At 37.8% G+C, this 17,760-nt stretch overlaps 1 protein-coding gene across 1 annotated transcript in view; it reads right to left on the minus strand.

The window, feature by feature from the left end:
- The window catches only part of thsd7bb (thrombospondin, type I, domain containing 7Bb), a 47,175-nt gene that overhangs the window by 4,199 nt on the left and 25,216 nt on the right, over positions 1–17,760 (minus strand). The window contains 33 exon segments of the mRNA XM_043252540.1: positions 812–869; positions 871–906; positions 909–997; positions 1,176–1,230; positions 1,232–1,276; positions 1,279–1,313; positions 1,316–1,350; positions 2,622–2,646; positions 2,649–2,770; positions 3,192–3,301; positions 3,389–3,403; positions 3,405–3,431; positions 3,433–3,489; positions 3,491–3,508; positions 3,605–3,638; positions 3,640–3,743; positions 6,750–6,844; positions 6,847–6,953; positions 7,428–7,468; positions 7,470–7,603; positions 7,606–7,654; positions 7,656–7,696; positions 7,699–7,713; positions 7,805–7,904; positions 7,906–7,998; positions 9,216–9,324; positions 10,061–10,131; positions 10,133–10,187; positions 10,261–10,331; positions 10,333–10,369; positions 10,441–10,508; positions 10,510–10,685; positions 12,269–12,401. Of these exon segments, the coding sequence (XP_043108475.1) occupies positions 812–869; positions 871–906; positions 909–997; positions 1,176–1,230; positions 1,232–1,276; positions 1,279–1,313; positions 1,316–1,350; positions 2,622–2,646; positions 2,649–2,770; positions 3,192–3,301; positions 3,389–3,403; positions 3,405–3,431; positions 3,433–3,489; positions 3,491–3,508; positions 3,605–3,638; positions 3,640–3,743; positions 6,750–6,844; positions 6,847–6,953; positions 7,428–7,468; positions 7,470–7,603; positions 7,606–7,654; positions 7,656–7,696; positions 7,699–7,713; positions 7,805–7,904; positions 7,906–7,998; positions 9,216–9,324; positions 10,061–10,131; positions 10,133–10,187; positions 10,261–10,331; positions 10,333–10,369; positions 10,441–10,508; positions 10,510–10,685; positions 12,269–12,401 (2,260 nt within the window).

The following is a 17,760-nucleotide window of genomic DNA, read 5'->3' on the forward strand; positions in this document are numbered from 1 at the left end:
AGGGGAAGAGAGAAAGGGGCTTGTTTGTTCAACCCTGGGGAAGAAAAAGAAGAGAAAAAAATGAGTATTGTGTTCTTTTAAACATAGAGTGGCTTTAATCCTCTGCTTCCACCGTCCCGACATTAATGTGTTTTCTGAAAGGGTTTTTGGTTAAATGTCTTAAATGAGGTCACAGGTATGTGCTTATTTACTTGTGGTGTCTTATTCACAAAATAAAAACACACCAGTACCAGTTTCTTTGGAAGCTTTATCTCTGTCTTCAAACAGGTGGTTGCTAACAAGAGGTAAAATAGAAAACAACTGAGACTGTCCGGACATTAAACAGGTTAACTCATCGACTCACTAGTCTGCTTTTACAGCCACATTAGTATGCTTCTAATAAGCGTCTTGCTTGTAAACTATTCCTATTTTTTGTAAAAAAATAAAGACTTTAAACCTTAACTTTATTTCACCTGACTTTATTTCACCTAAAAATGCATTCATTATTTAGATTTATTTACTTTAAACATTTTATTATACTGTTTAAAAGTTTAGGAGTCGGTCGTCTTTTTAAATGGCGTCTGTTATCACCATATATTTGCTTTAAAAATATTATCAAAGTTGTAATAGTGTCAAATATTATTACTGTTTAAAACAATAAATATTTTTTGATATTTATCAACATTTCTTACATTTTAAATGAATTTATTTGAAATAATTGTTATACTATTTAGCAGTAATTTAATCCGTGCTGGCTAAATGTTTTAGCTGCCGTTCCACCAGTTTTCAGTGTCAAACTCAAACTCAGTCGGACTGCATCGGCTTCACGAACCTCGGCACGGCCGCAAGCCTTCGTACATCTGGCTGGGACAGGTGTCCTGGTTCTCCCGGGACCTGAGTGACTACGGCTCTAGAACGAGCCTGTTCATGCCCCAAGTCTCAAAACTCCCTCCCATCCAAACACACAGCAGCTGACACGAACTCCACGGTGACCATTTGGTCAGGTGACATTCTCCTGAAATTACAGCCAATTACAGCCAACGAAAGCAGTAGCCTAAAGACATGTATGATTAATTAAAAGCAATTAACCCTATCCTTATCACTAATTAACCCTTAATTTAGATAAATGTCGCCATCATGCAGTCACTGTAAATTATTAAGCTTTGTTTTGTTTTTTTTGTGAGATGCAGACCCGGGACATGGATTGTGCAGGGGCTGCAGTAACTCCACCTCGCTGACTTTGCTCTCCTGAATTTCCCACACACATTTTATCCTCTACTGGAACGGGCCGAGGAGATGACCTGAAAGAGAACCCCAGTGCACTACACAGGATATTTCCTCCGACTTACTCCCTCGCCACAGTCAGCCCCTGCAAACAGAGAGGAGAGAGAGAGAGAGAGAGAGAGAGAGAGAGAGAGAGAGAGAGAGAGAGAGAGAGAGAGAGAGAGAGAGAGAGAGAGAGAGAGAGAGAGAGAGAGAGAGGATTTCAGCTGCCTGTCACCTTCGTTATTAGAAGATCAAAAGATCAAGATAGCGTATGTTATTTTGGGCTGTTTAGATATATTATTCATTTTTCAAAGCGCCATTGAAATATATCAGGACATTTTTCTGGATTCTGTTATTTAGAAAGTGTAAATCTGCTTGGTAGAAAGAAACGGCTCCAGATTTAACCTGTAATATAATTGGCTCATAACACCGTGAGGGGCTCTCCTGCATGGGCTCGAGTCCAAGACGCTGAATGATCTACAGCCAGAGAGTGTTCTGGCTGGTCTGATTGGCCAAGAAAGTGTGCTGTCTCCACTGACTCGTTTTTATTTGTAATTATATACTTTACAATTGCATATTTTATACCCCCCAAATAATTTTTGACTTCATTACTACATAGTTTTTCTTTATAATGATATACATTTTAGGTATACTTTTTAGTTATTTATATATTTTTTTACTTTCTTTTTTTTCCAAGTCAAGTCTCTTACGCTCACTGAAGCTGCATTTATTTGCTCATGGTACAAAATATTACTGCAATATATTTATGCATTTTATTGTCTATAAATATATATTATAAAATGTGTAATTAATTCCTGTGATATGGTTGAATTGTGATTTCTTATTATTATCAATGCTGAAAATGGTTGTGCTTTGAATATTTCTGTGAAGTTCAATTATACATTTTTGTCAGGATTCTATAATGAATAGAAAGTTCAAAGGGATATTTCACTTTTCACTGTCACTTTTTGATCACTTTAGTGCTTGTTTTTTATTCATCTTCATCCTCAATTCCCCTTATACTGTATGCTTTCAGTTGTGAAATGAATCAATAGAGGACAGATACATCTGTGAATATAGTTTTGCCATTACTTACTTTAATGTGATGCAGCACCTACATAAAGATCTGAGATGAGAAAAGAGAACTCTATCAGGGCTGTTCATAACGGCACAGCGTGGATGATTTTATCTCATATGAGCTCAGGGGAAACTCTGACATGATGCATTCAATTTGACAGTTTAATGGAAAGCAGGTAGCCTTCAGCTATGTGAATTTCTTCAGTCTGTTCATTTGTGCATGTAAAGGACAACGCTCTCAGCGGCAGAGGCTGTTGTTTGAATGTAATTCAATCAGGTGTTCCGTTGTCAATACTACCTCCACCCTGCACGGTCTCCAGTCCCCAGTATCCAGCTGTAGTACCGCCTGATGGGACAGGGGGCGAGTCTGGGACAGCTGAGACGGACAGGACGCACTCTACCTTCACCCGCGGGCTGCAAAACTACCCTGGATCGCGTGTCATTTGACCTGGCAAATTGCACACAAGACATAAACGCATGGGATCAGAAGCTGAAGTCCAGTGTGAGAACTCGCATGCTGAAATTTAATAAGCTGTTTCTGGGAAGAGTTTATCATGGGACTGGCAGAGCTCTGAATTGAGATGAATGAGACTGATAAAGCTTTTAATTAGGCTCCTAACAACAGCCGAGTTCAAGGAAGCATGACTGGGTGTCTCTCTGGTTGTAACAGCTGTGTGCTATCTCTGCGAAAAATACTCGTTTCCTCTTTTACAGGCTAGTGTTGAACACTTCATGTTTTCATCACGTTATTCTAAAATAAAATAGAATTAAACATTTATGTAATATTCAATAAACAATTTTGGTTTCTTGGAAAGAATGGTTTCTTTCTTATTGTCATTATTATGGAATTGCATCAGTTGAGATCGTACTTTGGCTTCCACAGGTGTGTGGAACATCCTGACCAGGTGGACCACTCTGTGATCAGGCACCAACAGGCAGCCACTGCAGGGGCAGAGAGCTTTCCACGTGAAGGACCCAACTGGGGAAAAGAGAAGAAAAAAATGAAATAAACTGAATAGAGCCTTTGTTGGAGAAATAATCCCAGTGAGAAAAGAATAGTCACCACCTCTTTGCACATGCTCCAGTTCCACCAGCTTCCCGTCACGCCGTGACACAGTTCAGGAGTCTGGTCTCCATCCTGGCGCCGCATACTGCGCTTTCACTGAGGCTGACAGCTGCTCCAGTCCTCACAACATACACAAATAATTCACTTCACTCCAGAACATGGACAGAAATACATTATGCCATCTATAAATTGTGAGTGTAAATGCTTAGTAGCAGCACCTGAGTAGGAGTAGGAGTATTTGAGACAGCCTGTTGATACAGGCTTGAGTTTGGTTTAGATCAGGGCAGGTATGATCTCCTTCTGGCCACCTCAAGACACTTCTACTCCTCCACCTCAAATCACCCTCAATATAGTCCTGGAGGAACACAGGCACGAATCACACATGCAAATAAAACAATACATAATACACACTGGGATATGGGATATTCCACTGGGGACCTGCATTATCAATATTTTTAAAGTAATGCATATGAAGCATTTCAGAGAGAGAACTTATTTTGTAAAGCGCTTCCATTAATCGTGTTATTTCAGCTCAAAAGAAATATTCTCTTAATATGGGCTGATTATAATATCACTACAAAAAACTCAATGCAGCTTTTGACATTTTTAGATGTGATAGGTATCTAAGAAAGATTATGTAATCATTAATGAAGTCCTTTCTTGTAGGAGAGATGAGGTTTTCCTATCCTCCCGAGGACCATTTTAAAAAGTTCAAGATTCATGGGTACACTAAAACTTTGATTTTGTTATCTGTCCTGTGTTTTTACTTGCTTGCTGTGAATCATTTTGTAAATTCACTTGCAAACTCATTATATTTACTACGCAGTAAATGGTTTTCGTTTTGATCATTCATTCATGGCGATGCTTCTCCATCCTGACGTTTATTAATCACGCTTCCATTAGTCAAACTGACCACGCTACACTTGGTCCACTGACTCACTTCGATGTCACGCGAGTGGGCGGAGCACGGTAGCAGGGCAGGCCCTGATCATTATTGGCTGTCCCTTCCGCTGCGCACAGCGTATTGATCCACGACCTCACACTGTTTTTCTCCTCCCGTTTTCGAAGCAGCTTCATACCGAGACAAACAAATAACATTATCTTTAGCCGTGAAAACTGACTCATTCACGAGCTTCAAATGGAGCAATTTCTGGTGAAAACATTCAGAGCATGAACTAGAAGTAGAAAACATTGTTCTCTACAGTTATAACATTACTCATGAAGTTTCGCGTCATCCCCCTGGACTCACTTTTGGTCTGAAGGGCAGAGTTATCATCTCACTCTATCTTTAGCTAGCAAAGTTATGACCCCACATGAATCTGTTTGGCACTGCTGTGACCCACCTCCAATGGTTTTGAATGCTGACTTATGAGATACCTATGCTGCGTGACGGCCACAGGATCTGTTTTATCATTGCACTGGAAGGGAGGTAAAAATTGGCTACTATAATGTGGAGCCAGTCTTCAGCAGAATAGGACGCTTTAAAAGACGTCTTTTTAAATCTTTGTTGACTCTCTTCGATTAATCGTTTATTTAGTTGCTCATTGGTGATGAGCTCACCGATTTTGTGCAACCGGAAGCCTCTCCACATACAGCCTTCGTGAGATTGCTTAGGTGGTCGAGAAGGGCACATGGACCAGGACTTCACTTCCCATACGTACTGACCGCAGTCAGAGGCACAGAGCAGTACCTCGTGACACCTGCTCACAGACAAGATAGCTTATGCTTTTTGAGGTTTTGTGTGTGTGTAAAGAAAAATACAAAGTGCTAATGCCTGCTGGAGACACACATATACATCACAGAAGGGACATGGAGACATTTAATCGCACACTCCCTTCAGTGTACTCACCTGAGCCTTTGGTGGCATATTCAGATCCAGCATGACCAGCAGAAAAATACACGTAGGAGTTGGAAAGAAGCAGTTAGGAAAACAAAAGAATGAGGAAAGAAACGGAAACGAAAACATGGGCAAGGAGCAAGGGAAGAAAATGAATTGGAAAACAGTACAGAAATGAGAAATTAAACGTGAACAAAGAGATCGAAAATATGATGAAAGGCAGAGGAAATTAAGAGGTAAATAGAAAACAAAATAAGAAAGGAAAGGGGTGGAAAGGAAAAAGTAAAGAATATAGAAACAAAAGGAAAAGCGGAAAGCGAGAATGGAATGGAATGGGAAAAGAAAAGAAAAGGAAGGATAAGAGGGAAATGGAATGGATGCAGGAAGAAAACAAAAAAGAGAGGGAAAGTAAATGAGGAAAAGAGGAAAATGAGAGGTAAGAGGAAGGTACACAGAATATTGAAATGAGAAAGGAAGTGAAATTAACAGGGAAATGTGGAAGAGAGCAACAGGAATGAAATGTGAAAGAAAATAGAGTGAAGGAAAGAAAAGGTCAAAATAATAAGGAAAGAAAACAGACGTGAACAGGGAAAAGGAAGAAGGAAAAGACAAACGAAAATGAAAAGGGAAAGTAATGCACAAATAATGAATGAGAATGCAAAAGAAAAGGGAAAGAAATTGAATAAGAACCAGAAGAGTGAACATGAGGGAAAATGAAATTAAAATAAGCGGACAGAAATTTGAAAGAGGAGGGTGGTGGAGGGAGGAAGGCGAAAATAATGTAAAGAAAAGTAAAATAAAGACAGAATGAGAAAAGGTAAAAGAAAGGGAGAGAAGAAAAAAGGGAAGGGATACAAGAACAAATGAAGAGATTTACCTATTAAGCTCTGTTAAGAACATGTCTGCCCTAACTGTAGATTTGTTATTTAATTGGTTCATTTTATATGAGAGAAACTGAGCTGAAGGAAATGCTTGCCGACTCACACTTCAGATCGATGAAACTTTAATGTTTCTTGACCTGCCCTGATGGAATATAAATAAAAGAGAGTGAAATAAAGAAAAAAAAAAAGAAAAGAGCAAAGCAAGCGGGGATAAGATGTTTCAGTCCTAGGTCTTGATCCTCTCCAGTCTTCATTTTACTAGAACAAATGAGGTTGAAACATTGTGGAAACAGCTCTCAAAGTGGGCAGCCTGGAAAGACCCCAAAGCCAGGCCAGAGTGTAATAAATTATACAGTAGGTTTTCACACTGACTTGTGCTCTGTAACTCCACAACACAGATGAAGATACAGTACTTAGAAATTAATGAACGTATAATTCAGCATACAAGTGCATGTATAATTTCTGGCAAGCGATTTTCCTCAGAGGCTAATTTAAATACACTGTGAACAGCTCTATTATCAATAACAGCTAAGGTCTCGGGATACTTGAAGTTCTCAGAACAACTCATATCTTATTTGGACTAATTACGTTGATTTCTTAAAAAGGCGATGAGGTAGAAGTTGAAGTGAGCGTTCATTCTCACCTGATTTTTGTAATTGAGTTTTGGGCACAGTCGACCTCCATTGAAAGGCTTCTCTCGCAGCCACTGAGAGCGAACAACTGCGCCTCCCACCACAAGGCGCTGCAGTGACCCAGTTGAGGCCACTCGCTCAGCTTACAGTCTGTAGAACAGGCTACATGACACGATTCCTCTTCTAATCCTGTAACAGCACACACAGTACACGGACTAAAAGGATAATACTAAAAAGTCGAACTGAAATCTCTTCTAACCATATAAATCTTTACCATCACTTCATTTAACAGATCCTTGCTGAATAAAAGCTGAATTTATTTTAAAATCCTTTACTGACCCCAAACTTTGAATAGTAGTGTATATTGTAACAAAAAGAATGTTCTTTTTAACTTTTAATTTATTAAAGAATGCTAAAAAAAAGTATCACAGGTCTAAGAAATATTAAGCAGCACAACTTTTTCCGACACTGATTATAAATCAGCATATTAAAATGATTTTCAAGGATCACGTGATACTGAAGACTAGATACTTGATGTTGAAAATGCAGTTTTGCTTTACAGCTTAAATACACACAGGATATATATATATATATATATATATATATATACATATATATATATATATATATACTTTATTTTATATTTTGAAAGAGTGCATCACCAGGGGCTGCTGCAGAGGCTGGCTCACCAATGTCGTCCCATGTGATCCAGACAGGCAAGAGCTCTGAAAGCGCTTTCCATGCCCACACTCGCTGTTCTTCCTCTGAGCTCGCCAGCCCCCTGGACTGCCCTTTTGGCTTTGGTGGAAAACTCCTTGGATGAAAGGATGGCCAGCAATGTTCTTTGCTGGTGAGAGCAAACAGGAGACCAGGGACCCTGAGGTTTGGTTTGATATTCAGAACAAGGACAGGCTTCTTCTCTCCAGCAGAGGAAACGTCTCCTCCTGTTGGCATCTCAGCGCTTCTTACTCCGACCTGAGATTTTAAGTGGAAGAGAATCTGGGAAGGTGTGTGTGCTTTGGAAAACATTTTGATAATCAGCATGGTTTATGGTTGAGCATGTTACCTATCAGAGATCGGGAGGGCAGGTGCGCCAACTTCACACAACCTTGACACTGGCTGAATCTGCTCCAGGGCGTGAAGCTACATTCATCCCTGCAAGGCACCACGACATTCCCTCACCGGGCCGGGCATCAGCCCAGCCCACCTCACACAGTCTGTCATATCTGCTGGAGAATCGTCGCACCAACACCGTTACCTCTGAAAACATGATGGAGAGGGAAAAGAGCGCTTCAGTGACAATGCTCTAAGTGGAACACACCATTTTGGGCGCTTTTGACAGATTGTCATTTTTAAATTGAATTATTCCTTAAATATATTACTTTGGCATGCGCATAACACAATGAAATCTCTACAACATGCGTATAAAATATGTAAAATGTTTCCGTTGTGTTGTGGCCTAGAGGTGTAGCGATTTGCATATTGTGCATCGTGCGATTCATGGTCCTTTTCCAAAAATCGTAGGATCATCCCTATCCCCTTGTTAGTGGAGACTTGAGTGAGCAGCAGAGCACGGCGTGTCACCATTTAGTCGCTTTGAACGCAGACTTGTCAAAGGAGCGGCAATTTCTCATTACCTTCAGAAGGCTGATGTTCCTATGATAACTAACGCAGCACGATGTTCGTCAGCCTGGGCGCTTTAATGTCATCTATGTCCTTTTATTGTTATTAGCGTAACTGTTTTTAAAATATGCTAATATATAAAAATTAATATGTATAAAACAAGTTGCGATTTATGGTTTTGCTGTCAGCTATCTGAGACTTATTTCCATTGTGTTGAGGGGATTTTGTCAAGTTACACCAATGGGCCCCAAGTAAAGTAAAATTATATTTTGAGCCTGCTGTAACATACTGAGTTTATCTGCTCAATGATGAGCAGAATAAACAGTGCAAACGCTCATATAACCGTCTTATGTAAATTGTTCCACTCAATAATTTAAGGAAGAATGGTTTCTTACAAACAATTTACATATAGATAATCATTCTGCTCATGTTTTTAAATGAAGTCCAAGTACGCTTGTTTGCTGAGAAATACTCTTCTACTTTCCCAAAACTGATAGACAGAGTTTGGTCCCATACAACCGCATTACTGAAAGGATCCCTACTGTGTCTTTCTTTTGATAGGCCAGCACCTTTTAAATTTACATGAAGCAATTGTAGGGTGTTTTAAAAAAGGTGCCCGGGGACGGAGATGCTGGGATGTCACACCGCGCTGTGTCCTCTCTCTGACATCTCTGACAACGCTTTATAAGACGGAGAATATGGGGAAATCACAAGGAAAAAATAACCTTCAGGCAGCCAAGAAGTCCCTTCTGAATCTCCTTTGCTAGATAAGCATATCGTCCTACAGTAACCCCGGTTTTGAACTTTCCTAATAAAACTTTTAAATCATACAGAGATCCTAATCTGTCACTTACTTTGTCTCTAGGCTAATACTCACATGCCTCTGGTGGCCTACCCAGCTCAGCCTGCTCCTTCACTGAATCAGGTACTAGAATGCACTGATGCCAGCGGGTCTGCCATCTGCCAGGAAACATCAGCGCACAGAAAAACATGTTGGTGGTGTCTGGCTTACATCCAGTGATACCTTATGAACATTTTGTATCTTATTGGCACATCTAGTAGATACACATTACCATTGCCCAACACCACATGTTTGATTACATTTGGTATTTAAAAGACAGGTTCTTAAAACGCTAGAGTACTTTATAAAACTTTCCTAATTTTAAGAAAAACCCATAAACAAATGAGAAAAATGATATTTAAAGTTCAGTTTTAGTGTACACAGTTCGGATTTTTCATGACAACGAATAACTAATGAGCTACTGATGATGATATTATGTCATTTTCAAACTGATTATAATTTATTTTGATACGCGGAGTACAGCAGCTTTGTTATACGCTATTAATTGAAATGTATGTTTTTATTAAGGTGAAATTATAGCATTATAAAATATTTCTATTTCAATAAAATTAATATTTTAAAAATATAGTAAAATAAAAATCTGTTATAATATTTGAACATACTATAGTTTTTACTGTATTTGAAAATAAATGCTGCAATGCTGTGCAATGCATAAGAGACTTTCTTTTTTTTAAGTTACCAAAACCAAATTTGTGTAGCTTTTGAAACTACAAAATTTTTGAGATTTGGTTGTAAAATGACTTGACCATAGCTAACTTGTTGGGCCTTTCTTCAGATTATTCAACTTTTTGCCATTTACTTCAATATTTCAATTATGAAACCACTTCTTTCTTTACCTGCACGCTACAGAGAGGAGGTGGATCGCATTCTCTCTCCTCATAAAGAGTATCGGGGCACTCTGACCTCCATTAGAACAGGTCTCTGGATTATGATCCTGTGACGGACTGCTGCAGTGTAGCATTTACTAGAAAATCAAAGAAACTACAGTACTGAGAGTTTGTAAACTAATGGGTTGGTTAGTCTGGTTAGGACTACGCTTACCTGATAAACAGGAAGTGGTACAGGCGCTCCATTCACTAAAAGGTGTGACAACGCAGCCAGTTTTGGTAAGGTAAAGGACAAGACTGTTTAGTCAGACGGAGGATTCTGACACCTAAAGATATTCCATGAGACTATCTGTATGTGACCAATTTAGGATGGAAGATTTTGTGTTCTACCGCTTTGGCAGAACATGTCCGCTCCCGGCTCTGCACGTGATTTGGCTTAATCTCTCTACTCCTGTCTGGGCAGGTGGCATCATTCTCCATCTGTGAGTTGTGCTGTTACCTTCGCTCGCTCCAGATGGTGTGTTTGGCACACAGGATCCTGGCTGTGAAGTATCCTGGTCAGTATACTGTGCATGAGTGTGTGCCACAGGGTCTCCATTGCTCCAGCCTAGGGGCCGGAGGACATGGCTTTCCAGCTATAACAAAAAGTAGTTTTAAATCCCAAATCTGTCGCATACCAACAACTACGGCAGTAATTATTTATAGCCTCAACAAATCTATCACTTCAGTAAAACTCTACACATTGATTTAATGGCATCATAGAATCATTTATTAGACATCCACTATAGTATTATACTGTATATACATATCAATCATTAGCTGTGCATAATATCACACTAGTTTGGAGTAAGGCTGGGGTAAGATGTTTTACATTACCTTTTATTCAGCAAGAAATATTCAGTTACTCAGGAGTGATACAAATACTGTTTCTTTCAACGTTCTATTCTTTGAAGGATTCAGAAAAAAATTGAAAAGTAGTTATAAGAATGATTTTCATGACTATAACAACAAAAGACTGAGTAATGAATGCTAAAAATTGTGGAATAAAATTAATGTAAAATGTAAAATATAAATGTCTGTTGCAGTTGTAATATAATCACATATATCCTTTGTTTTGATCAATTAATGCAGCCTGTTGAGCTCAAGATTTTTCTTTGAAATATATATATTACAAAAATCTATACATACACACACCCATCCGCGCTGCATTTAAAGCGCTCCTATTATGGATTTGAAATTTACTTATGCAGTATGGCGCTGTGGCCATGAAAAGACATTTTTGCACTGCTTTATAAAGACGCTCTCAAAAGAAAGAGTTGACTCAATCATTGGAAACAAGTCGTTTTTTTAAATGAATCCTGCCGTTACGTTGAAACTTGTTGGTCTTTTCATGGTCTGAATGAAAATGCTAATTCATTCTGCCACAGGTGCCGCTTTTGAGCGGTAAAATATAGCTGTTTCGTTAATGCTGTACAAAAAGCAGCACTGCACACATGAACGTAGTTTTGTAACAAAATGGAAAAGCTAATTGTTTGAGCAAATAAAAATAATGCATATTATAAGAGAATAAAGTGTTTTTGACTATGCATGCATGTTAACCTGTTGTTAGCGACACACAAAACCTGTGAACTCCCATTACCCATAATAGGAGCGCTTTAGGGATGAAGGCACATATGTTTGAGGGGTCAAACAAAGGATATGTCCTCGTGAATTTGTCATAAAAGACAGTATCATAATTCATTGGAAAGAGCTGCACCAACACAAAGAAGGGGATGACAGACGAGATTAATAGAATATCATTTTAAAACGGTGATTAGAGATTTGTACTGGGGTAAATCAGAGTACAGTTTAAAAGAGGCATTTGAATAATTAAATGGAATGAGCCACAAAGAAGAGCTTTAATAAGCCTGCTGTTGTACTCAGTTCTTCTGCAACTGCCGGAAACGTTATACATTTCTAACACGTTTTTATAATTTGGGCTTTGTGTATTCATGATTTGTCCTCATTGTGTGTTGTAATAATTACAATATAACTTTACAATAACCATATCATCACAATGAAAAATATGACTCAACTTTGCGCCTGAATCATTTGCCCGCATCCTGGCACGCCTGCACAAACTGAATACTGCGGAACCAAATGTTCAATCTGAACTCACACTTCCTTCAGGAAGAGCTTGTATCAGACGCGACGAAGTCGGTTTTCCTCTGGTGCTTACTCAAGCAGGACTGGGGAACAGGGAAGTCCAGGGGCTCCAGTGTCCCAGGACACAGTCCCCAGGATAGGCATCTCACATGCCTGCAGGACCGAGGAGGATCTTCTGAACACCTGGCCATTAGGGACCGGTTCACCTATAATACAAAGATGAAGGCAGACATTTCTGTTAAATGCAACAAAACGCCCTTGTTTTAAGTTTTTTAATTATATCAACATACTGTATACTGTTTATATTTTTACAGTTTCTTTTTGAACAACACTTATTTTTCCTAATAAAATGCACATTTAATTAACATCTTCGAATACAACCAAAGGAAATGTGTTTTTTCTTTGTTTTGTTTTTTTAAAATATGCAATTAAATTTACTGCCAAGTAAAATTAGAACATTGAAATAATGATCATGGTTTGCTGTAAGTACTGAGAATTCGGTTTACTGTTATCTTGCACCTAACAATCACTTTTCTTTAATTAAAATAGAATAATATGCAAATAAGATGCTGAATAGCACTATGATTGCTCATTCTGTTCTCAAAGACCATGATTTTTAATTACCAGACAGCTGAAAATAATTATCTGATAATTAATGGTGCTAAAAACATTAGCGCTAAACTTCACTATATGAAAAATACTCTGAAGTCCTAACTGCTTAATACAAATAAATAAACAAATAAATAAATATAAAGAAGGAAAGAAGATTTTAGTGGTACTTTCTGGATTATGTTTTAACATTAATCTTACTATATGTTGTTAGTTTCAAGAAAAACAAAACAGCCAAGATATATACTTAAATGAGTTTTAATACATTTTAGTAGGCTCAGCTTTTTTGCAATGAGTATACTTAATCCAAACATTAACTAAACATTATTAACTTATAACTGAGGAAAAAGATCAACTCCCTATATACAAAAACGATCTCTACAGATCTTTTTATTCGTGAGAGATTGAAAGAACAATAGACACATACGGAATCAAATTAGTATACCGTGTCCTTCAGGTTGTTTTGTGAGATAAAAGAACAAAGATGTGCTACAGTAATAACCTGACTGGTCTGACAGACTCTCCTCTGAGGAATCAGATATTGAGCTAATAGTTCATTTTCCATTACATCTCAGATGCAGGAAGGGCAACGTTTTCACCAATTGATGTTAGGCCTTAAAATCAATTCTGAATTGTATTCAAGGTTTAAGATATAAAATGAAACAAACTGAGTCTTTTTTTTTTTAAAGAGACGTTCACTGAAGATGCACACAGCTCTTAATATGCATTTTTATGACCCTGTAATCACCACTTTCCTGTTGCGTTATATGGTTTATTTCATTTTCTTTCTGATACGGCAGACAGGGAGATTTTTTCAACTATTTGTACTGTTAGAAGAAGCAATATGAGTGATTATCACCTAGAGCCTTAAAAGTGCATTATAGTGCGCTAGAGAACTGCAGGACTGTTGATAGACAGCAGAATTCAATAGCGTGCTACTTCATAAACATCGAACTTGCAGTCAGATCACAGAAAACTGAGGATAAGTTTAGCAAATGAAGCTATGAACCATGTCTGGCCATTGCAAAAATCCTTACACTTTGTGCTTCTTCCAATAAGCAATTTCCTATACAGCAAAATGCATAGTACGATCAAAACTAGCACTATAGTAACTGTGTATATATACATATATACACAGAATTGTACTTTATCACCATGGCAGTACACAGAAAAACACCAACTAAATTTTTCATCAGAAAATGTAAAAATCAAGTTTATGGTTTACATAAACTTTAACCAAGCATGTGCGATTACAACTCAAATTTCAGCAAGAATACATTATCACATTAACCAGCTGCAGTTCAGCTGTAATGGTTTTTGGCATTTCAGCTTCTACTTTGGCGCTTTGTAGAACATTCTGGTATGCATGCTGGGAGGATGACGCTGTAAGGTTTAATGCAGATACAGTATGTGCTAGCCGGATGTCAAATTTCCAGCTCCAACGCATCCAGTCATGCCCGGCGACTGCTCTATACATGACATGTTTACATGCTGAAAGAAACTCCCTCTGGCGACTTACTTATATGCTTACTTACTGATGGATTAACACACATGCTTGCGCTTGACGTGGGATGAGTGATATTATTACAAAGAAAGACCTTAGAGAACACCCATGTCTCCTTTTTTGGCTGTTGTGTGTCAAAACTGCATCTCAAACTCATCTCAGTGAGAAGCTGAGGACGGATAAGAAATACACACGTGACCTCTGGGAGGAGAGGGAGATTAAAAGATAGCTGGATCATTTGCTTGGTGGAGTAAAAATAACTAATCAAGAGTTTGGAGGATGGGGATAAAAGAAGGTTGAAAGTAATTAGAGATGAAGGTGAAGAATGATGGGATTGAGAAAGATAATTAAAGGGATAGTTCACAAAATGCAAATGGTATTCTCATTTAGCGAACAAAAAAATCCCACTTTGTATTTCATCATTTACTTCACTGAGTAGTTCCAAATTTTTATGTATTTCTTTGCTCTGACGAATACAAAGGAAAATATTGTATAGAAATGGTGACCCAAAACAGCCTGATTAACTTTCTGCAGAATATCTTTCTTTGTGTTGGGCACCCTCATACCACTTGAGGTTATACTATCAAAATTATGACAGAATTTTCATTGTTAAATGAATCCATTCCCTTTAATCACCTCTATGCATGTTTTTAGAATAATACCTTGAGATTTTTTTGCCAAAAAGTTTGGGGTCAGTAAGATTTTTGAAATGTTTTTAAAATAAGGCTACATATTTACCTTGATGAAAAACAAAGCAAAACAGTTATATTGTGAAATTACAGCACAATTTAAAATACATGTTTTGTTTTTAATATATTTTAAAATGTTATTTATCTTCTGTGATACAAGCTGAATTTTCAGCATCACTATCTAGTCTTCAGTGTCACGTGATCATTCTATCGAAATCATTCTAATATGCTGATTTGCTGCTTGAGAAACAGTTAGTCTTAACAGCTTTTCAATATTATTTAATGAATAGACAGTTTAAAATAACAGCTTACTGAAAGTTACGTATCATTATAAATGTGTTTACTGATACTTTTGAACAATATAATGGTTCCTGCTGAGTAACAGCAAAAATGATAACAACAAAATTTAATTGGCACCAAAACTCAAACTGGAAGTTAGTAGATTAGGATGTTAGGCTCCAAAAATGACAACAAACACTATGAAATTACAGTCCACCATGATTTGTCTTAATACTATATTCTTCTGAAGAAATAGTTGTGGGATATTTCCTAAAAACGCCTCGTACTCTCAAGACGCTCAGAACTGATGTCGTTGGCATCAAGTATCATCGGTCTTTATAATCAGTCAGGCTGCCATAATTTGTTTGTTGGTAAAAGGCAATGGCAAATGGCAAAAGGGCTTACAACATTAGACAACAGGTTGAATAATATGGTGTATAACATTAAATATTTGAATAACTGGAAAATATACAAATGGACTGGCATGATACTGTTAGTTTGCTTTTATTTTCTCCTGTACAGAAAAGAGCACATCTGACATTCTGCAAAATAAGTCCTTCTTCTGTTCCATGAATAAAAGTAAGTCTTCAGGTATGTAACTACATGAAGGCAAGACTGACTTTTCAGTTTTGGGTCAACTACTCCATAAAAATAGAAAGAAAAAGGAAACAATGAGCTGTGTATATATATACCTGTGGCAGACAACACTCCAGACTCTGTTCTTGGAATCCTGGGCCACACGGCCCATTTTGAGGAACACAGGGTCCCCAGACGCTACTCCACTTGGAAGCAGACGGGTCATCGCAGGTCATCGCCGCTGACGTGAGGGCAACTGTCGGATTCCGCCTCATGACTCCTTAATTACAGAACGAAGTTCTCACCCTGAAACTCCAAAAGTGAGGTGAACGCAGGCAAAATAACAGCGATGACTCAAAACAGCAACCTGCTCGATGCCAACGCTTTTGCAGAGGTTGTTCTAACACCTGGCAAAATAAAATGCGTAGCAGCTTCAATATCTTGCCAGATATATATGCACAGGAAAGTGAGAGAAGAAATAGAAACGGAATATGCAGAAAAAGGCGTTATGGCGAGTCTAAATGCAGGGAATGCAGCTGACCTGAGGGCGCACCACAGCTTAGGGTCAGATATGTTGACACCTGGTATTCACACATGATTATGCATTACTGAGAGGAGAAACCATGGACAGGGGTGGGAATAAATGTGCGATTTAGCTTTGGATGTAAAAGGGATTCAGTTGATGGATGTTTTCTGCCCCCACCTCTTCTCCCTTGAAGTTCCAAACAGCTGGTCATGAGACACAGGGTCCCCAGGTGACCAAGGCGTGAGGGGACAAATGTTTCTTGACAGGAATGAAGCAAGACTCAGCTAATAGCTGGTAGCGTCCGGTGCATGCTTCTGCCAACAGGCCGATTCACTAATAAGAAAAACGGAGAGATTTACTATAAAAAGTGGTATATTTTTATCAGCTATATGAAATGCATCAAACACAAAAATAAATGTAATTCAAATCCATCTGTGTGGCCAGAGATTACCATTTAAATCAAAAACCAGAAATATAGAGGAAACTAATCTCCCTTAGCTGCTCTGCCCTGAGATTTAACACAGCCTATGAAGGATTAAGTAAAAAGGAAAGCACTATTGTGGGCCTTAAACATTGTTTATGCCAACAATGTTTTAAAAAAGACTCTTATTTGTGTTAATCACATTTGTTGTTGTAACGCGATGGACATATTATTAGTGCTCTGATCTGAAAAACCAAAAAAGTGTTCAAAAGCATCATCTTCACTCAAATGGAATCTTATAAAATGACTTGGATCACACTTCATAGGCTGCAAATTCCTAGGACTTTTCTTGTTGCTAAGGTAACGATACACAATACTCCTAATAAGCATAAATTTATATAATGCACACAATTACTAGGGTGAAATTTTGTCGTTAGTTTAAAATCTTTTTATTAATACATTATTGTTGATAATGATATGTGAAGTCTGAACAACTAAAACTACATCAGAGAAATTGTAAAACAGGTTTAGTGTCTGTAAGATTCTTTAATGTTCATTATGCTGCATTTGTTTAAACAAATAGAGCAAAGCAGCAATATTGTTAAATATTATTAAAATTTTAAAATAATCATATTAACTGTGTCAATATGGATAACATTTTAATTAATTCATATGATGCAAAGCTAAATTCTCAGCATTGTTACTACATTGTCATACGATCTCTTAAAATATATATATACTGATTTACTGCCTGCAGAAGGCAAATTTGTGATGATCAATGCACATTTAATTTTTCGTGAAATCTTTAGCTGATAGGGATGTTGTCAAGACCACTTGTATACTGATTTTCACTAAGTCCTAATGACTACATAAATGACTCATACTCACATAAAACGATTTCAAATAATAATGTGCGATACTACCATTGTGCAAAAACATGTAACATTGTGTGAAAATATTA

The sequence above is a fragment of the Puntigrus tetrazona genome, chromosome 11, assembly GCF_018831695.1.
Source record: "Puntigrus tetrazona isolate hp1 chromosome 11, ASM1883169v1, whole genome shotgun sequence".
NCBI lineage: Eukaryota > Metazoa > Chordata > Actinopteri > Cypriniformes > Cyprinidae > Puntigrus > Puntigrus tetrazona.